Source organism: Stegostoma tigrinum, chromosome 3 (genome assembly GCF_030684315.1).
Source record: "Stegostoma tigrinum isolate sSteTig4 chromosome 3, sSteTig4.hap1, whole genome shotgun sequence".
Classification (NCBI taxonomy): domain Eukaryota; kingdom Metazoa; phylum Chordata; class Chondrichthyes; order Orectolobiformes; family Stegostomatidae; genus Stegostoma; species Stegostoma tigrinum.
This window is the reverse complement of record NC_081356.1, coordinates 66,137,710-66,159,734: the sequence shown is the minus strand read 5'-3', so window position 1 is coordinate 66,159,734 and position 22,025 is coordinate 66,137,710. Positions and strand designations below refer to the sequence as shown.

Genomic DNA, 22,025 nt, shown 5'->3' with positions numbered 1-22,025 from the left:
CTAACTTTGAAATAGGGATTATACACCGATGAATACTGCAAGTTATGCTCCAATGACACAATAGAAGATGATAGGTGCTATTTGAGCACTGACATCTTGACCTCCCACTGCAACATCAATCAACAGAGGCACAATTGAACATAGGAGCAATTTTTGCAGTTCAAGGCGACAGCAAGTCAACTTGCTGCCCTTGTTCAGGCTAAAAGACCTTGAATTGTTTTTGTGAATTATGGCCTTTGGTGACACTTTTAAGGTTGCCTGTGATTACCCTGCTTCACAGATGTGGCTATGACCAATCTCAATGATCAATGACGTAGTTGAGATTGTTCAAGACCAGCACTTTTCACCCCACACTGTTGGACACTACATGCATTTCACAGGCAGGATGCCATATGCATCAGTTTAGCAACCCATGTTGATTGTGTTGGTGGGTTCCCACAAATCTTCCAAAAAAATCATTTAGTTAAAAGAAAATGACAGGACACAATAAATAGCATTAAAATGTATTTATGTTGAGGCTATAATCCAAAAAAAGAGACATTAGGTAAGTACGTTATAGTAGAAGCAGCATTTTGGAATGAATGCAATGAAATGTCTATATAGAGGACTACTTTCTCATCAAATCCTTCTTAGGTCCAAGAATGATGTATTCTCTTACCATGTTCCTCACCAGACAGTCGCTTGATAATTACATAAACTAATTCATAAAATTCTACTATGACAATAAAAGATTCAGACTCTCCACAGAGAGAAGGTAAAGCCATTCCCCAATTTTCCTTTATTGAAGCATTCAAATGAATTTTAACAGAAGTGTCCCCAGGTGATAAACTGCATGGAATTTTCTAGACCTGCGCAAAACTTCAGATGGGCAGGTATGGAAACTTAATACAGCTGAAGGAAAATATTTTGCCACCCAGTGGCAAATATGGGCTAATTTTGACCATTTCTCTATGATAAGTTATTTGACTTTAGACAAATTGCCTGGAAAGGAATACAAGGCAAGACAAACAGGAGGCTGGAAGAACGTAACAAGCCAGGCAACTTCTGGGGAAAAGGAGAAGTCAACATTTTGGGTACTGTCCTTTTTCAGGACAGGATGTGGGGATAGGGGGAGCTGCAGATAAAGATAGGGAGGTTAGGGTAGCGGAATTGCTGTGATTGGTGGAGCCGGGTAGGAGATATGACCTGGCTGGTTGATGGGAGGGATGAATCCGGTTGGTGGCTGGAAGGGAGGGCCGGTAGGTGGAATGGAAGGGAGGACAGTGGCTGAAAAGGGAACCGGGGGATGGGCAGGTAGATTATTTGAAATTAGAGAACTCAGCGTTAAGACCTCTGGGCGGTAGGCTGCCCAGGTGGAAGATAATGTGTTTTTCCTCGAATGTGCATTCTGAAGGAGGCCGAGGATGGACAGATGGACAGGTTGGAGGGGAAGTTGGGGGAGTGGGGATAGGGTGCGGGGAGGGAGGTTGAAGTGGGCAGTGACCAGGAGGTTAGGCTGGCCATTTTGGGTCAGATCACATTGGAAGCACCGGATGTAATTGACTAGGTTGGAGGAGATGCAGGTGAAACTCTATCTCACCTGGAAGGACTGTATAGGGTCCTGGATGGTGAGGGAGTTGTTGTATCTTTTACGGTTACAGCGGAAGGTACTGGTTGTGAGAGTTGGAGTGCTTGGGGGGGACTGTGGCGTGAACTAATGAGTGGCAAATGGAATAGTCCTTGCAGAAGGCAGGGACCAGTGGGGAATGGAAGATGTTCTGGGTGGTGGGGTCTACTTGGAGTTGGCTGAAGTGTTTGAGAATGATACGTTGCATGTGGAGGATAGTGGGGTGGAAAGTGAGAACAAGGGGGGCCCCATCTTTGTTATGTTGTGGGGGTTGTTTTTGAGCTGTAGAGTGAGAATGGAGGAGGTGCAGTAGAGGACTGTCTGGATGACGGAGGGGGAGAATGAATGTTGTTTGAAATAAGAGGACATCTGGGATGCTTGGGAATGAAACATCTCCTTGTCAGAGCAGATATGATGGAGAAGGATGAATTGGGAAAATGGGGTGGAGCTTTTGCAAGATACAGGGTGGCAGTCCAAGTAGCTATGGGAGTCCATGGGTTTATAGTAAATGTTGCTCTGTAAACTTTTGCTGGAAATGGAAATGGAGGGGTCAAGAAAGTGGAGGGAGGCATCTGAGACAGACCAAGTGAATTTGAGGGCAGTATAAAAACCAAAGAACTGTGGGTACTGTAAATCAGAAACAAAAACAGGACTGTTCTGACGAACAGTCACTGGACCCAAAACATTAACTCCGATTTTTTCTTCACAGATGCTGCCAGTCCTGCTGAGCTCTTCCAGCAACTTCTGTTTGTTTTGTTCTTGAATTTGATGGCAGGTTGGAAGTTGTTAGCGGAGTCGATGAACTGTTTCAGCTGTTTCAGGGTGCAGGAAGCAGCAACAATGCAGTCATCGATGTGACAGTGGAAGAGTTGGGGAACAGTACCAGTGTACATGCTGAAGACGGACTGTTCGACATTACCGATAACAAGCAGGAATAGCTGGGACCAATGCAAGTGCCCATGGCAACCCCCTGAAATTGGAGAAAATGGGAAGAATTGTAGGAAAACTTATTGAGGGTAAGGCGGAGGAGGGGAGGGCACTGGAGGGGTCCTTTTGGGGTATGAATGTGTAGTAGGATTGCACATCCACGGCAAAGATGAAGTGCTGGGGGCCAAGGAACTAGAGATTTCCGAAGAGGTGGAGGGTGTGGTTTGTACCCTGGATGTAGGTGGGGAGTACCTGCACCAAGGGTGTGAGAATGGAGTTAAGGTAGGAAGAGACGAGTTCAATCAGGCAGGAGAATGCGGAGACGATGGGTCAGCCGGGGCATTTGGGCTTTTGGATCTTGAGGAGCAGATAGAACTGGACAGTGTGGGATGGGGGGACTGTAAGGTTGGAGGAGGTGGAGGGGAGATCACAGGACGCAATGAGGTGATGGACAGTGTGGGAGATGGTGGTTTGATGGGCTATGGTGGAGTTGTGGTCAAGGGGGACGAAGACATGGTGTTGGAGAGTTGATGTTCAGCCTCTGCAACATAGGGGTCCGTCCTCCAAACTACCACTGCCCCGCCTTTGTCAGCAGCTTAGATGGTGAAACATGGATTGGTGCGGAGAGAGTGGAGCGCCACATTGTTCACAGGGGGTGAGGTTGGGTGGGTGAGGGGGGTGGAGAAATTGAGGCAGTTGATGTCACGTTGGCAGTTAGCAACCAAATGGTCCAGTGTGGGTGAAGAGGCCATGAGGGGATGTCCAAGAGGTGGAGGAGGGTTGGAGGCAGGAGAGTGGGTGGGACTCCAATAGGAGGAGAAAGGCAAGAGGCAATTGGGCTAGGATGGAAATCGTCCTGGATTCCACTGGAACACTTTAAAGATTAATTTCCTGGACAATGCTGCAAGCCACTCAAAAGAATAATCACAGAGATATTAACAATCATGTTTTAAAAGGTTTGAAAATGGTCGTTTATTTATTATAAACCAATGTGACATGTGGCGAGAAAATTTATTTGAATAATTATTCGTCTGGTCTCGTGTAAATGCTGACGCTTGAATATTAGCCAGAAATCATTCATTTTCATGTACTCCCAAATAAATTGACTCCTGACTTTTGTCCAAAAAATTCAATCTCTCTGTACTTGCTACCTGCTCATCACACCCACTCATTCATGATAGCAGACAATAACACGCCACTGAAGTGAACTCAGAATTAACATTTTGTATCTGGTGACCCTTCCTCAGAATCCTCAGTGGACCTGAAATGTTAACTCTGACGTTTTCTTCGCAGATGCTGCCAGACCTGCTGAGCTTTTCCAGCAACTTCTGTTTTTGTTCCTGATTTACAGCATCCGCAATTCTTTTGGTTTTAGTTGAAGTAAATTTTTCAGCTCTATTTATTTGACCCCAACTGGTGTGTACCAAGCCCATCCTCTAATCTGGCAACACATATCCAGAGGAACAGCAGATATACAGTCTAGTTTAAGCTTAAAGTTGTTGAGATTGCAGAGCAGACAAATAATTGTACAATAGCTAGCAAATTCAGATTATTTGAGATGGATGATTGAGATTGGAGAGAATCTCTGCACTGCTTAGGCAGAAGCCTAAGAATAAATGTGCAAACCGAGGAAAGCCTAGCAAGAGGCCGTAGCAGAAAATGAAGTTGTAAAATATGTCAAAGAATCTTGCCAGAATGGATTCGCAGTTCCTCACAAATCTATCTGAATCTTTGCCTCAAAACAAATAAGAAAATCAAGTATTGTAGATTTTAAAGCTACCAGATGAAAGCTAACAGTGTATCAAATTTATGGAGAGGAACAATACTTTTACTTCAACAAAAGACGTACGATTTTCACAGCATCTCCCAATAGGACTTAATCATTACATTTCACGGGCTTATAATCAAACATCAACAAAAATAGGGTCTAGATTGCCCTGCTATAGGAATGTGGGTGAGTGAAAAGATGAGCAACACATGATCAATAAAGTATTGGTGAACACTATCGCTCATGAAAAATATAGATTAACTGCTGTCCTGTCATGTATGTCTGATGCAAAAAAGCTTTAGCTAATGGTAATATTCAAGAGAAAAAAAAACTCCCAATACACAACTTCCCAATAGGAATAGTCACCACATTAATGAAAAGGATAGATGGATGAGGGTCATTTGAAAATGTGGCTGATGAAGAATTGGAGTTTCCAACCAGGCAGATTTCAGAGAGAAAAGTATCCACTCGTCTGGGTCATGTTCAGATCACACCTTTCCAGAGGTGTTTCTGAAATGAGATTGCAAAATAATTATATTAGATCGATTCCCAGTGGTTTGACTAGTCTTGTTCAACCATTGGATGTCCCTCTCAACAGGTATTTCATGGATAGTATGAGAAAAAAACTGGAACCTACTCACTGCAGCAACCTGGAAATATGCAAAGCAGAAGAGGAGCACTTAAACAGACTTTTTAAGAGGAATAGAAAACCAAAAAGCACAATCGGCCATTATATCCGCAACAGACCACACCAAGAAGACACAGAACAGTATATCAGACACATATCAGATATGACTACAATACTACATAGACTCCTAGGTACCAGGGTAGCCCACAAGCCAATAAACATCATACGAAAGCTACTAACAAGTGTAAAGGATCCCATACCCAAAACTAATAAAAGCAATGTAATATACAAAATACCATGCAAAGTCTGTGAGAAACATTACATAGGCCAAGCTGGAAGAAAACTGACAATAAGGATACACGAACACCAACTAGCATCCAAGAGACACGACCAATTCTCACTGGTCTCAACACACACGGACAAAGAAGGACATAAATTCGACTGGGACAACACATCCATAATAGCACAAACCAAAAAGAGACAGGCATTCCAACCGGAACTCCATCAATAAACACGTTGAAGTGGACCCAATATAAAAACTACTGAAAAACAGAACCAGAAGTGATCCCAACCACACCCAGTAAACCAAGGCATATAAATAATAAGTGGAACAGAACACCACTGCTTCACCAGAGGTGAACAGATGATATTACCTAGCAGCGTAATGAAACATCCACAATCAAACACACCGGCTCAGCGAGCCAGTCTAAAACCTTGTCCACAACCTGAGCTACAAATCTTCTCATCAAAAACTCTGAATTGGAGCTACTGAATGATCAGAGTTGGGAAGGCAACCACAAAGTGAAGTGCCAACATTTGCACCCAATGTGTATGGTTTGTAAAGATCTGGGTTGAAAACAGAATTGAGATTATCTTCAAATCGTTTCAGAAATAATGGATATCTAACACACTAATTGGCACAGAACATAATTACTTGTGCATCATCATGGCTTCCGATCAAGTTACTTTTGATGTTCCATATAATGCCGCCATTCAAGAAGCAGATTGAGACATTATTTATCTTTGAAAATGAAGAGGAAGGTGATTTTTAAAATCATTTTAATTTTAATTCATGTTCAGGTCATTGCTTGCTGTTAAGTAGTAATCTTATTCAATACTGCAGAAACCTGGTTAAAATTATACATTTGTACTTATGGCTTTTGCTTTTGGCTAAGATAATGAGTTTGATGGAGTCTGATAATGACTCAGTTGTTAGCACTGTTGCCTCACAGTGCCAGGGACCTGGATTCAATGCCAGGCTTGGGTGAGTGTCTGTGTGGATTTGTATATCCTCCCTGTGTCTGTGTGGGTTTCCTCTGGGTTCCTCTGGTTTCTGGTTTCCTCCCACAGTCCAAAGATGTGCAGATTAGTTGGCTTGGCTGTATTAAATAGCCCTGTATTGTCCGGGGTTGTGCAGGCTAAGTGGGTTAGCCATGGGACATGCAGTGTTAAGGGGATTGCGGAGGGCTGGGGGAGGCTGGGGTGCTTTTCAAAGAGTTGGTGCAGACTTGATAGACCAAATTGTCTCTATCCACACCATAGGGATTGTAGTGTACATAACTGAATATCTAACTCCCTTGAAGTTCTTTATTTATACATAAATAAAAATTAAATACATTCTGGTTTCTCTTGTACTACTTTTGAGAGATGATAGGAAAAGTTTCCAATCTGACAGCTCTGCATTACGAAATCCATGGAAATATTACTTGAGTAAATATTGACCCAGATCCACTTCCATCTGGCATGAGTATTAAATACCATCTAGATAAAAGAAATTAGACCTAATTATTTAATTATTTGCCTCTGGGTGAAAACTAACTGACCACCTTAGATATACATGATTTGTTGTATGTGGATACACCCTGCAGCAGAATTGCTAGCCACTCTCAATTTCTTCAGTTCTGCATACAAGAGATTTGGCACACCAGTCCTTGAATGTTGCCAAAAAAAAACTCATATCAACCAAGACATATTTAGTCAGACATTCCATCTCCCATGTACATTGAAGGACAGACCCGGGAAAATGTTGAGCATTTTCTGTCTTTGGTGATCATCTCTTTCAAAAGGCTACTATCAAACAAGGAAATCCAACACTGAATCAGCTGAACCAGCTCAATCTGCTGCAACATGTTTGACAACAATGACTTCTGAAAGTCAACAAAGTGTATAAAATAGTTGTTCCACTACACTACTGTTCAACAATTACACATCAACTGTATATCAGCAATCCATATGACCACTGGAGAAAACCCAGCAGCGATGCTTCTGCCACATTCTTGAGATTCAAAGGGAGGACCATTGTACAAATGCCAGTGTCCTTCATGAAGTGGACTCTACAAACATTCAGGCAAAAATGCAAAACCAACTCCAGTGGATTGGCTGGCTAAACAGTACCATCATTGGCAGGGATAATGGGAACTGCAGATGCTGGAGAGTCCAAGATAATAAAGTGTGAAGCTGGATGAACACAGCAGGCCAAGCAGCATCTCAGGAGCACAAAAGCTGATGTTTCGGGCCTAGACCCTTCATCAGAGAGGGGGATGGGGTGAGGGTTCTGGAATAAATAGGGAGAGAAGGGGAGGCAGACCGAAGATGGAGAGAAAGGAAGATAGGTGGAGAGGAGAGTATAGGTGGGGAGGTAGGGAGTGGATAGGTCAGTCCAGAGAAGACGCACAGGTCAAGGAGATGGGATGAGGTTAGTAGGTAGGAAATGGAGGTGCGGCTTGGGGTCGGAGGAGGGGATGGGTGAGAGGAAGAACAGGTTAGGGAGGCAGAGACAGGCTGGGCTGGTTTTGGGATGCAGTGGGGGGAGGAGAAGAGCTGGGCTGGTTGTGTGATGCAGTGGGGGAAGGGGACGAACTGGGCCGGTTTTGGGATGCGGTGGGGGGGAAGGGGAGATTTTGAAGCTGGTGAAGTCCACATTGATACCATTAGGGTGCAGTGTTCCCAAGCGGAATATGAGTTGCTGTTCCTGCAACCTTCGGGTGGCATCGTTGTGGCACTGCAGGAGGCCCATGATGGACATGTCATCTAAAGAATGGGAGGGGGAGTTGAAATGGTTTGCGACTGGGAGGTGCAGTTGTTTATTGCGAACCGAGCGGAGGTGGTCTGCAAAGCGGTCCCCAAGCCTCTGCTTGGTTTCCCCAATGTAGAGGAAGCCACACCGGGTACAATGGATACAGTATACCACATTGGCAGATGTGCAGGTGAACCTCTGCTTAATATGGAAAGTCATCTTGGGGCCCGGGATAGGGGTGAGGGTGGAGTTGTGGGGGCAAGTGTAGCACTTCCTGCGGTTGCAGCGGGGGAAGGTGCCCGGTGTGGTGGGCTTGGAGGGCAGTGTGGAGCAAACAAGGGAGATCTGTCATTGGCAGGTCTTGTTTCTCAACTTTCAAATGGAATACGTTTCAGGAGAGGGAAAAGCAAATACTACTAAGATATTCCAAAGCTTGACAATAACAAATGGGAGGAGCTTGCTACTAATTGTTCAAAATGGAAGCAAGTTGTCTGTAAGGCTGCATCATACCTTGAGTCTAAACACTTTAATAATGAGCCAAACTGATGCTAGAGAAAGAAAAAAGAAAGCAAATCGTGCTTTTCAGATCACATTACCTCAGGGAATGTCCTGCTAATTCACATAGGACATCGTACATTACAGCACAGTACAGGCCCTTCGGCCCTCGATGTTGTGCCGACCTGTCATACCGATCTCAAGCCCATCTAACCTACACTATGATGATCTACAGCAGAAACCTGCAAATCTGAGGTGACATGATTCTTGAATCAATATGGTATTTGGCACTCATGAATCAAGCAATTCTTTAAAGAAGATTAGATTCACTTCTCAATTTGCTTGAGGCCAAAGTGCCACAAGAATGGTCAAAGAAATATAGGTATACAGAGGTGAGGAGTTTGAACATGGGAATTCAGATGATGACAACTCGAGGAATATATTCAAACAGTAAGTTGCCGACCTTGAATTGGGCACAGGATTTCAGGGTAAGAATGAAAAGTAGTCAATGAGAATTTAACTCGGGTGTGAAACGTGCATATTTGGGCACAAGATAGAAAAGACCTGAGATAAATCCCTGACAGTTCAGTAATGACCATCACTATTGATTGTGAAGCTCTCCTTATCATTGATCATCTAGCTTTGACGGGGGAGGGGAACGCTGGAGAAAGGGCAGGAAAAAAATCCCATCTTAATTTTTACCGTTTTGAATGTAAGATTATTCTTATTCCGATGAATGGTGATTAAATTCTGCCTTCATTTGTGATCTGTGACATTTTGAATACAGTTTGCACCAATGACATTTAAAAACCGTTTTGGACGGTCAGTGGAGTCCGATTTTCGGAGGTGTCAAATCTGTGATTTTCTTCAGGGTTGGTTTCAACACTGCAAACTAGAATCCCACCAATAGGGAAACCTACTTCATCTGCTCGCCCGCCCCTCAATTGCAACATTTCGATATTATTTTGCTGACATCTGTTTTCCTGAAGTCAAAGAATTGTAAGGCTGAAACGTGCATGCAACACATATCATATTATATCATTAGGTTTTTCTTTGGTTCATTGCTTCACTTAACCTACCAATTCTTGAGAGATCACAATTTGTTTTCTTGTCGATTTAAGTACAACGAGGGACAACATTGTTTCTCCTGACCTATACACACGTGAAATGTTGGGTGAAATTAATACAATAATGGTATTAAAATGAATCTATTGTGGCTGTATGTACATAGTCAGTGTGAAAGTATGCGGCTCTTTTAGAGGAACTGGGTCTCTCTCGAAATACGAAAGGGAGAAATTTTTATGTGCTTGGCTTGGTAGAATTGAATATGTGTAAAACAAATTCCAAAAACAAGCTGTGTGCACTAGGACCGGGGAAGTCCTTTTTGGTGGAGGAGGAGGAGGGGGCTGGTAATTGAGTTACCGGTGGAGTTGGAGGAGGCGCTGTGGCCATCTTAAGGCAGAGCTTATCTGAGTGAGGAACAGACGAACCAGCGAGTTGCAAGCATTACGTTTACACACACACAGCTCTATGTATTTAACACAGGCGCGCAGAGAGGTAGAGCTACACAGACACAATAGCCGCACCAGTGGGAAGCACAGCAGCTCACAAATCTGCTCAGGTCCGCGGAGCACATCCAAACCTCAGGCACTGACTGACTAGCGCTCCAGCCTCACTGTCTTTCTTTTCACCTGGTTTATCATCAAAAGCCCGACGAAACGCGAAAGAAAGATTCATGAAGAGCGGACGATCGTGCTTTTTGGTGGAGTGGGCGAGTTTGTTTAAACAGGATTTAGACTTGAGAAGACACACGCTTTATCTGCCCGGCTGTGCAATTTAACACGGAAATTGAGTGCGAGGGTCTGGATTTAAGGTGTTTTCTGTTAAAAAGAAAATTTTAAAAATTCCCCAAAAGATGGGTCGAGCGCCGAAGTGGTGCTGGGATCTTGTCTTGTCGCTGGTGTTATTTCTAGGGGTTCTACTGCCCTTTTCGAGAACTCTGATGTACACCAACCACTGGGCTGTGAGGATAACCGGAGGCAGTGAAGAGGCCAATGCAATAGCAAGTAAATACGGATACAGAAACTTGGGACAGGTAAGGTGCTTTGGCAGCAAATGACTTCTCAACGGACATTCCGACTTGTTGTCCCTTCCATGTGGCTGATCTCAGGTTGAGGTTCGGACGTCCTGAGCAGCGCAGACATCGGGCACGGGAGGGATAGCAGTTGTGACTCTGGGCGGAATCAATTGGATTCTGATTCAGGACGAACGATGAACTTAGTTTGCAACGGCTTGGTTTTCTGGGCGAAATTATTTTAATTGGGTTACGTTTCACATACAGTTCCCCCCCCCCCCCCCACCCCCACCCCCACCCCGGAAGACACTTTGTTCAGTTTTTTTTAAATGTGAGATTGAGACTCTTTTCTCCCCCCCCCCCCCCCCACCACAAGGTAATCCATTGCACTTGGAAGAGGGTAAAAGATTTCCAGATGTTCTCTTCCAGCCCCCCCCCCCCGCCCCCCACCAAACTCGGTTTTCAAGGGAAGAGATTTGAACCACCACCGCTCAGGTGGACAAATGCAGGTGTGGGATCCGGACAGGGAGAGCTGGCCTGGGCCGGGCCGGGCCTGAGCGAGCGGACACACTCAGCAGCCCCCCCCCCCCCCCCCCGCCGAAATGATGTTCTGGAGTCGCTGGCCGTGTCTAATTTTTTTTGAAAGGATAAAGTGTAATTCTGGAAAGCTAGGGCGGGATAAACCACTCACGAACAGACAGCCGAACGAGGAATTCGAGGTCTAACTGACCAGGTAGGAGTGTGCGAGGGGCCGGGGCAGCTTCCTGCTGTTTCGCAACGAGCGAGCGGACTTTGAGATGGTCTCGGTCCGGGCCTGGACCCAGACAACACTCCATCAGCGCCCCGCTCCAGCCGGGCTCCCCTTCTTTCCCCCTCCCCTTTAAGAAGGACGACCCTTCGGTATTTTCCAGAAACGCTTTAAACATTCCGAACTACTACTTTTATGCAAGTCCGATCAGAGTATCATCTGGTTAACCTCGTTCTATTGAGCTTGCCGTTGGACTGTCTCCCTTTTATCCGGCAACGCTTTGCACACAGGGCAGGTATGAAAGGGCAGTGTTTCCACCGCCGCCCTTTCTACTATTTTGGAAAAAAAGGGTGGTCCTGCCCACAAAACACAGGTGCCCTTTTAACATCTGAGCCGGATGCATTTCGTTTGCTCGGTAAATGTAGAACATTTACCACGGCGTGAAGTTCTCAAAATGGTTGAGGTTAAAGCAGAGCTGTCATGTTCGAGTTGCATGATAACTCAACGCAGGCTCCAAGTGTTAAGATTTTGAGAACAGTCACTCTCACACACACACACACACACACACTTTTCTCCTCTGACGAAGGGTCACCAGACCGGAAACATTAATTCTGATTTTTCCCTCACAGATGCTGCCAGATCTGCTGAGCTTTTCCAGCGACTTCTGGTATTGGTCTTGATTTACAGCATCCGCAGTTCTTTTGGGTTCCACTTTCTTCCTCTCGTTTGCACCTTCAAAAGATGTGTAGGTGAAATACTTATTGTGGGTGGCTAAGGATTCTGCCACTGGATGTAAGCTGGGGGTGTGTGGAATCTCATTCAGGAGTCTTGAGGGTTTGTGCTGCGGAAATTTACGACTAGCAGGCCAGAGATCGCAGATGGTTTTATAGATAATGGTATTACTTTTGGACGAGACATGTTTGCATGATTATGCAACAAGTATGAATTTGAGAGATGAAATTACTGAATCATTAACTGTTTAATTAGAAAATACACATCATCACACTAATTCCTGGGATACATCAATACACCACTCAAAAATATTTGAAAACTGGGCAAGCCCATCCACAAAAAAACCTTACATTGCCAATCAAAATTTGCTTTCAGATGACCTATTGACCCCATGAATAGAGTGGAAAGAAATGGTGAGGGTTTGCTTCCTTAAACGTGGGTTGCTTGATAGGCTTATAGTAAGGCCGGGGTTGGCGATGAGGGAGATGGAGTGAGGTGGTGTGTGTGGGATGGGGGTGAGGGGTGGACAGAGTAAGGGAGAGAGACCAGCATGTTGGGGACTGTTAATTATTTGAGGGTTTTTGAAAATTCTTCAAATTCTGCTGCTGAGAGTCCGAATAAGTCAAATCATATGTAGAAGGTAGTGTTACTATGTAACTGCAACAGCTTTTAAAGGTAATGAATGAGAATGATAAAAGTAGCCCCTGCAAAATCACCATCAAAAGGAGCCCTGAGGGGGTGTGTTGGCATGTGTTCAGGGAGCATTGTGAACAGTGAGGAATGCTTTGAGTCTTGTATCAGTGGGAAGTCTACTGTCCCCGTCCATTTTCGAAACGATGGGAGACTGGTAGCTCAGCTCTTGCTTTTCAATATAGATAATATTGATGCTGGAGCTTTTAAAATATTAAAATATCCCAAGATGTTTCACAGCCATATAAAACAAAACGAAATTAAGCAACATCAGGAGCCATTGGGTCAAATAAGTGGTAGATTTTAAGGGGATGAATGATCTCAGGAGGATATTCCAGATTTTATGGTCTAATCGATTTGAGGCAAATGATAGTGATTTAACATTGGAAATGCTGAAGGGGCTTGTATTAGAGGCACATAGCGCAGAGATTTGTGAGGCCTTGCATTTATATATCATCTTTTACTCTACCAAAAACACTTTACAATCTTTCAGTGTTCATGCAGTATAATTAGTACTGTAATATAGGAAACACAATAATTTACATGCACCTAACTTGATCAAATAGCAACAAAAACAGAAACTGCTGGAAAAGCTCAGCAAGTCTAGTGGCATCTGTGGAGAGAAATTGAAATTAACAACTTCAGGTCCAGTGACCCTTCTCAAACAGCAAAGTGGTAAAGACCAGATAACATTTCATTTTGATTAAGGGATGCATTTTGCAAAATTGCTATGGTTGAACTCCTTACTGTTATCAGTAGTATCATTTAAGCTTGTTTAATTGTGCCAACAGGCCCTGTGTTTGAAGTCTCACCTGTAAGATGACATTTGTTATGGTCTAGTACTGCTTTAGCGCTACAGTAGGCTGTCTAGCTAGATTGCTATGCCCAAATCTCTGGAGCAGGACTTGAACTCAACCTTTTGATATGGAAAGCGCTGACACTTGCTAAATCTTTTTCTCTCTTTCATGTTTTTTTGAAGAAAGCAGTTGTTCAAAGAATTATCTGATAGATAATGACAAATCCTTGTGTATTGGCCAAGGACTATTCTTATTGTCAGTGTTTGGATAATGAATATTGGCTAGCTGTTCAAATTTTGTATCTTAAGATGCCTGTTTTATTATTTCTATTTCTTATGTTGATAGGAAACATCCATAGCCTATTGAAAGATAATTTATGTTAATCCTGCATGAATTCTCGAAATTAGTTCAAACAATGATTGAAGTGATGAACCTACTTTCTCCGAATTAACTGGGAAATTCACTACCTGATTGGCCACTAAACCAAATAAATCAGAAAGGCGGAGGTTCTTTGTTGAATTAGACTATGTAAACTGTAGTTTTATGAGCATTGCAATTGCCTTCAATGCTGTTGACCTTGTTAGTGTGACATAGTAATAGTCAATGCTGGAATCTGTGGCCATCTAGTGAATAAAGAAAGGTGACACTGGGCATCTGGTGGGGATGGTGTCTGTTTTCCATTGATTTTGTTGAACTTTGTGCTAACATGTACTGTCTTGGCTCACGTGACTGTGAGAGCCACTCAAGGGTTGTTGCCAACTGGTGTACTGTGTACGGATGAATCATCCATATAATTTCCTTAGACAAGATGAGATGGCATGAAATAAAGCGTCAACATCTGTGACAGTTGAACACAATGCTGTATACCATAAGATGTACTTATTTGCTGTTATATTGGCTGGATCAACTCGGATATTATTTTTTCTACAAAATACACCTCAAGAATACCTCGAGTTATCTCAGGCAGTCCTATATAAATTGCTTTTTTAAAAAAAGTATTGATTGCCTTTCTTTGGAAACTGGAAGCTTTGAAGTGCAATCCCACTAATAAGTTTTATTTAAAAGTCTTTCCATATAAATGTGCTAACGCACAATGGCCTATAGTTCCACAGGTGACAGTCATTCAGTACCTCAATGGAATGTTCATTTTACATGATTTGCTGAGACTATCCAAGCTAAATCTGATTCTGCTCATATTCCATATCCACAAGTGCATTTTCAGGAGGGGCTGCTGATGCTCCTTGGCTTCATGCAACAGTTAAGTTTTTTTTTAACCCCATAAATATTGAGTTACTCTTGGAATTTCTTATTTACAAATGAACTAAACCAGCGTGAGTGGATCGTGAATGTATGTATTCATATCGTTTTGCAGAAACATTTGGTTACAATGTCATTGTAAACTGGATATGACACAAGAATATCCAGTATACTTACATAGTATCATTATTCTTCAGTCAGCATTACTCTTCTCAACTGAAGAGATTACCATGGATAGAATCTGCTGTTTCATACTCTGGTTCTGTTGAAATCAATATGACTGAAGTGTCTGCTGTTTACTTCAGTGAAAGACGAAAACAAATCTCTTAACGGCTATATTTAATATGCATTTACTGAAGTGTATTTGATACCTTCTGAGATGTCCTTTTTTTTATAACATAAAGATTATTTGTCTTCTGTGGCATTGATCTTGTGGAAAGTTTTGGATTAGATAGCTGAAATAATCGGGAGAATTGTCTTAAATTAATGCTACCAAAGACTAATTTTTAATTAGTAGCAACCTTTTTCCAGCCATTCATAAAGTTGTACCTTATCTAGCATTTAATCATGATCGATCGTAATCCCAGCCACGTTGGAGGAACTCTTGATTCTCCTGCTACTTTTATGATGGACCTCCAGCCGTGTTCTGATCCCAGTATTACTGAAATCCACATTTTAATCATAACTGCAAGCTGCTGTTACTTTTATTCAGTACTGCCAGGAGATCTGTGACATGCCACGTTTCCCTGTTTTACACCATTCTTGCACATTCACTGTGGCCCGTTTGTGACATCTGTCATCCCAGTACGCCCAAACTAATGCATATTGCTGCTACCCTCCACTTTGCTCTCTGGAAGACGTTTTTGTAGCTTTTCAGTTTTGATCAAATGGCCAAAATTCTTGGATTCTCTGGATGTCCGTTTGTAGAGTTCTTCTTGCTCTTGCTACTTCAATTATCTTTTTATTTGTCTCATAATCCATATATGTGTAATTTTTCGCATGGGTCTTTGCATGCACATTTCAAAGGCCACTATTTTCTTCAACAGATTGTTAAGGTCCCTCCCACCAAGGTTATACTGTCTTCCACATTTTCTGTCATGCAGAAGGTATAAACGTTTGAATATATGTACAAATAGATTCAAGAACAGCATCTTCTCTGCTGTTATCAGATTTTGGAATAGACCTCTCAAATGTTAATTCTGATCTGTTTTTTTTCCTCTCTGTCTCTCTGTGTGTTCCTCTGTGTGTGTGTGTGTGTGTGTGTGTGTGTGTTTCTGTCACTGTGACACTGTATTCTGCACTCAGTGCATCAAGGTAGCAGAACATTGTATGGTACAGTCTGCCTGCAGAGCACACAAAATGACATTTTTTTTCTGATGAAGGATCTAGGCCCGAAACGTCAGCTTTTGTGCTCCTGAGATGCTGCTTGGCCTGCTGTGTTCATCCCGCTCCATACATTGTTATCTCGGATTCTCCAGCATCTGCAGTTCCCATTATCTCTAACTTTTTTTTTACTGTATCTCAGTGCGTGTGACAATAAATCAATCAATCAGTTTTGATGTTTTCAGGACCTTGGATGGAATAGAGCATTTTGGTTTGATTTTGCCTTTTACAAGCTTGTGTTTACTTCTTGTTAACACATCCTTCATCTTCCCAATTACTTCTTCAATATTGCTATCCTTTTAACCTCTGCTTCACATCTGTGTTCCAGTATGACACCACCCTCTTCAATCCTCAGTCTAGTTTCTTTTAATGTACTTCTGCTAACTGCCAATTTTTATTTTGTCTTTTTGTGGTTCATATTTTGTCCATATTTTAAACTCCTAAATTTTACTTGAGCTACAACATCTTATAGGGCTTTCTCTAATTCTGCAAGTAGAGCTGTGCCATCTATCCACTGTAAGCTTCTGTTCTTGCCTCCAATTTTCATCCCTAGGAGTGAATCTAATTCTCTGAATACCTGTGCACAAACTGAATCAGTTTAGAGACAATACAGAGCCTTGTCACACTTTTGTCTTCACTTGAAACCTAATTGATTATTCCTGATACTATTTGGACCCAGCATACGTTCTCCCGTTTTCACTGTCAATTTCACAATTCAGCAACATGCCTGTTAACTTTTAGTGATAAATGTGATTGAACTTCTATATATAGTTTATGAAATACAAATTGCTAGAAGTAAAATTAATATTTGTCAAAGATTGTTCTTGGGTGAAATATTCCTACTCTTGCTATTATTCTGGGTCTCAGTCCAGAAATTGATCAATTTATACTTCAAATGTATTATTTCTTTTTGTAATTCAAGCGCAATCAAACATCACCCTTTTTTTGTTGACATGTGATTGTGGTGACAATCATACATTATTACAACAAAAGCGATTTTTAGGAGTGCAGTTTCTTCTGACTTTTGTTTGCATAACGTGTTGTTCTTACATTTGTGATCACTTTTTATCCCTCTTAGCTGAAGCTGTTGGGTTTAATTGTAATGTCACTGCTGTTTCTGATCTTTCAATTACCAACTTTAATGCAAACTATACATCAAACGTGATAACTACTTAAATTTACCATACATTATAATGTGTCAACTAATGCAAAAGGTGGTTGGGGAAAAAGGAGAAGTTGAGGCTTGACTAATTGGTACCCAATAATGTGTAAATATTTTATTTAAACCAGGATACAGAATATGTGCTTTCACTAATTGCCCTCGTAAATCGACATCAAATTCTACTCCACAGTTAGTAAATTTAACAGGGAGGAATGCAACAAATGTGTATGCTGATCACTGCTTGTTAAAGTAGAGACAGACATTTCAGTGCTGCTATCAAACTTCACCCTTTATCTGCAGAAAACTACATTATTAATACATTTGGAGGAAGCATGTCAGGAGATATTAACAGCTATGAAGAAGAAATATAAAGTTGGATAATTTAGTTTATTCTATTACATCTTCATCCAGAATATAGAAATTCTTCATGCTTGCCTGTCAAACTCAAAATATGACTTGACTTGCCTGCAAGATAGGACTGAATCATAAATATAATTTATGATAGATATGCACTGTATTTTCCTGCTCCTTTTTATGCTTTACTTTTGTGTATGTTCTCTTTGAGACTATTAAGCAATTTTCTTTAAGAAAAGGCTTTTGATAAGACAGTGAGAATGCTTTAACAAACTATGCAGACTCTTTCATTTGCAATGTACGAAGGTGAATGAAGATTTGTTAACAGCATAATTTTGCACAAGCATCCATTTGCCATCAAAGTTTTGGCAAAGATCCTGTAGCTAGTGTTGTGGGTGAGGGTGTTGCTTGCTGGGCTGGCTTGTTGTCGTTCAGGTGTTTCATCACCATGATAGGTGATGTCATCAGTGGAGCCTCTGAAGTGGAGTTATTCTACTCCACTTGGAATTTCTACTGTCTGTATATATTTATATGCAACGTATACAAACCGATACAGTTCAAAACCGGAAATGACACTGCTCGTCATAACAGACCACTCAGTTTAAATTCCAAGCAGAGTAGAAGAACATCACTTCACCTGGCATGTTGATGAAACATCTGAACAAGAACAAGTCAACTTTGTGAGCAAGTCAACAACTTCTTCCATTTGCCATTTATTTCACTATTATGACGCTGATCACTGAATTTCCAGAGAGAGAAACCGGTACAAAAAAAATTACCCAGATAAAAACAGAAAAGATGTTCTTAATGACTGGTATGCCCAGAATCCAGGGGCAACCAGTAAGGATATGGGTTAGACCATTTAGGACTTTGTTGAGGAAAGAGTTCTGAGACTGTGGATTGAATATCCTAATTGTGACAGACATTCATGTTTGAAGTATACAAGATCAGGTAGAGCAGAAATTGGCGTTTGCCTGTTTTACTGTTTTTCTTTCCCTCTTGCCTTAACCTAGAATTGTATTTTAACCTGTAATCAAGACAGGTCAGATAATGTTGTGATTCACTGCATAAAAGTACTTTGATCTTAAGTGATCTGGAACATACATTTGGAATCTGGAACATCCATTGGATTATTCCTTTCAGAATGTAACTTTTTTTAAAAAAATCCAAAAGTATTATCTTGTCTTTATCAAAGACAACCTAACTTACGGATGCGAAACTTGTTCAATTTTACAACCTTTAGGCCCTGTTTACACAAGTCTGTTCATGAAAGTTGAATTTGTTTTGCTGTTGGTGACTAATGTACTTGAATTTCTTTATTAAGAAATTATTTTTAAAGATAAAAGTATAGTGTACTAACTTGGCTTTCATGTCTTCCATGTCGAAACCTTCAACAAATTATTGGATTCCGAAAGCTGCGCAGTCTCCTTTTATACCACTGGGCAAGAGTTATAGCTGGGGGAAAGGCAATTACAATGAGATTAAGCAAGATTTAGGGAGCATAGGATGGGGAAGGAAACTGCAGGGGATGGGCACATTCGAAATGTGGAGCTTATTCAAGGAAAAGCTCCTGTGTGTCCTAGATAAATATGTACCTGGCAGGGAGGAAGCTGTAGAGTGCAGGAGCCGTGATTTACGAAGGAGGTGGAATCTCTGGTCAAAAGGAAGAAGAAGGCTTATGTTAGGATGAGATGTGAAGGCTCAGTTAGAGCACTTGAGGGCTACGAGGTAGCCAGGAAAGACCTAAAGAGAGAGCTCAGAAGAGCCAGGAGGAGACATGAGAAGTTGTTGGCGGATAGGATCAGGGTAAACCCTAAGGCTTTCTATAGGTATTTAAAGAATAAAAGAATGATGAGAGTAAGATTAGGACCAATCAAGGATAGTAGTGGTAAGTTGTGTGTGGAATCAGATGAGATAGGGGAAGCACTAAATGAATATTTTTCAACAGTATTCACTCTAGAAAACAACAATGTTGTCAAGGAGAATACTGAGATACAGGCTACTAGACTAGGTGGGATTGAGGCTCACAAGGAAGAGGTATTAGAAATCCTACAGAGGGTGAAGATAGATAAGCCCCCTGGGCCGAATGGGATTTATCCTAGGATCCTCTCGGAAGCCAGGGAGGAGATTGCCGAACCTTTGGCATTGATCTTTAACTCGTCATTGTCTATAGGAATAGTGCCAGACGACTGGAGGATAGCGAATATTGTTCCCCTGTTCAAGGAGGGGAGTAGAGACAATCCTGGTAATTATCGACCAGTGAGCCTTACCTTAGTTGTTGGTAAAGTGTTGGAAAAGGTCATAAGGGATAGGATTTATAATCATCCAGAAAAGAATAAATTGATTCGGGATAGTCAGCACGGTTTTGTGAAGGGAAGGTCGTGCCTCACAAACCTTATTGAGTTCTTTGAGAAGGTGACCAAACAGGTAGATGAGAGTAAACCGGTTGATGTGGTGTGTATGGATTTCAGCAAGGCGTTCGATAAGGTTCCCCACAGTAGGCTATTGTACAAAATGTGGAGGAATGGAATTGTGGGAGATATAGCAGTTTCGATCGGAAATTGGCTTGCTGAAAAAAGACAGAGGGTGGTAGTTGATGGGAAATGTTCATCCTGGAGACCAGTTACTAGTGGTGTACCGCAGGGGTCGGTGTTGGGTCTACTGCTCTTTGTCATTTTTATAAATGACCTGGATGAGGGTGTAGAAGGATGGTTTAGTAAATTTGCAGACGACACTAAGGTCGTTGGAGTTGTGGATAGTGACGAAGGATGCTGTAGGTTGCAGAGAGATGTAGATAAGCTGCAGAGCTGGGCTGAGAGGTGGCAAATGGAGTTTAATGCGGACAAGTGTGAGGTGATGCCCTTTGGTAGGAGTAACAGGAAGGCAAAGTACTGGGCTAATGGTAAGATTCTTAGTAGTGTAGATGAGCAGAGAGATCTGTGTACACAGATCCTTGAAAGTTGCCACCCAGGTTGACAGGGCTGTTAAGAAGGCATACAATGTTTCAGCTTTTATTAATAGAGGGATCGAGTTCCGGAGCCTTGAGATTATTCTGCAACTGTACAAAATTCTGGTGCGGCCGCACCTGGAGTATTGCGTACTGTTCTGGTCACCGCATTATAAGAAGGATGTGGAAGCTTTGGAAAGGGTGCAGAGGAGATTTGCTGGGATGTTGCCTGGTATGGATGGAAGGTCTTACGAGGAAAGGCTGAGGGACTTGAGGCTGTTTTCATTAGAGAGAAGAAGGTTGAGAGGTGAATTAATTGAAACATATAAAATAATCAGAGGGTTAGATAGGGTGGATAGGGAGAGCCTTTTTCCTAGGATGGTGACGGCGAGTACGAGAGGGCATAGCTTTAAATTGAGGGGTGAAAGATATAGGACAAATGTCTGAGGTAGTTTCTTTACTCAGAGAATAGTAAGGGAATGGAATGCTTTGCCTGCAACGGTAGTAGATGCGCCAACTTTAGGTACATTTAAGTCGTCATTGGATAAGCATATGGACGTACATGGAATAGTGTAGGTTAGATGGGCTTCAGATCGGTATGACAGGTCGGCATAACATCAAGAGCCGAAGGGCCTGTACTGTGCTGTAATGTCTATGTTCTACGTTCTTATTGCAGAATACTCGTAAATTAGTAAATAGCAGAACCATTTATAAAACCTATTTTTGAACACTTGCCTTTCTTTGACAACCTTATCGATATTTTGACTTGGAGGTAGTAGGAACTGCAGATGCTGGAGAATCTGAGATAACGACGTATAGAGCTGGATGAACACAGCAGGCCAAGCAGCATCAGAGGAGCAGGAAAGCTCATGCTCAGGTCCAGACCCATCCTCAGAAAACTTTTCACCCAGCTGTATGCCTTGTTATCTCGATATTTTGACTTCACCATAATTCATTTGGAAGAAGAATAAGCAAGTTATATTTTTTTGTGGCTGGTGGGACCAGTCAACACACAGATTAACTTAGAATGAGAGGGTTGATTCCTTCCTTATTCCTCTCTCATTTGTTTGAAGATGCTTATAATGGAGGTGATGCAACAAGCTTGTATTTATTGCTCACGCCTAGTGGCCCTGAGCACTGGAAGTAAGATGTAAATCTGGAGAAGTAAATCACTTAATGACCCTGAGGCGAAAATAAACTTTAATAAATTGACTGCTCTTTTATTTCCTACAATTCACACAAATCTCAATAAAATTGTAATAAACATTATGTATTTTCTTTCAATTACGAATTTGAATTTGATCCTTTTTTGTGAATAATTTCTCTCAATTCGTGCTCCTATAAACTTTGTCATCAACCAGACAAACTCCCTCAAAATATATTAAGAAAATAGCCTAGACCCTAACTTTTTCCTGTTTTAAAGGCAAGTGGGTGACGTTGC

General features: G+C 41.9%; 1 protein-coding gene across 3 annotated transcripts in view; it reads left to right on the top strand.

The window, feature by feature from the left end:
• Nucleotides 1-9,893: 9,893 nt before the first annotated feature.
• pcsk5b (proprotein convertase subtilisin/kexin type 5b) overlaps nt 9,894-22,025 on the top strand; it is a 374,824-nt gene continuing 362,692 nt past the window's right edge. For all 3 annotated transcript variants that reach the window (XM_059644647.1, XM_048526886.2, XM_048526885.2), the window contains exon 1: nt 9,894-10,535. In XM_059644647.1, the coding sequence (XP_059500630.1) occupies nt 10,356-10,535 (180 nt within the window). In that variant the 5' untranslated portion in view covers nt 9,894-10,355. The remainder of the gene's footprint in view (nt 10,536-22,025) is intronic.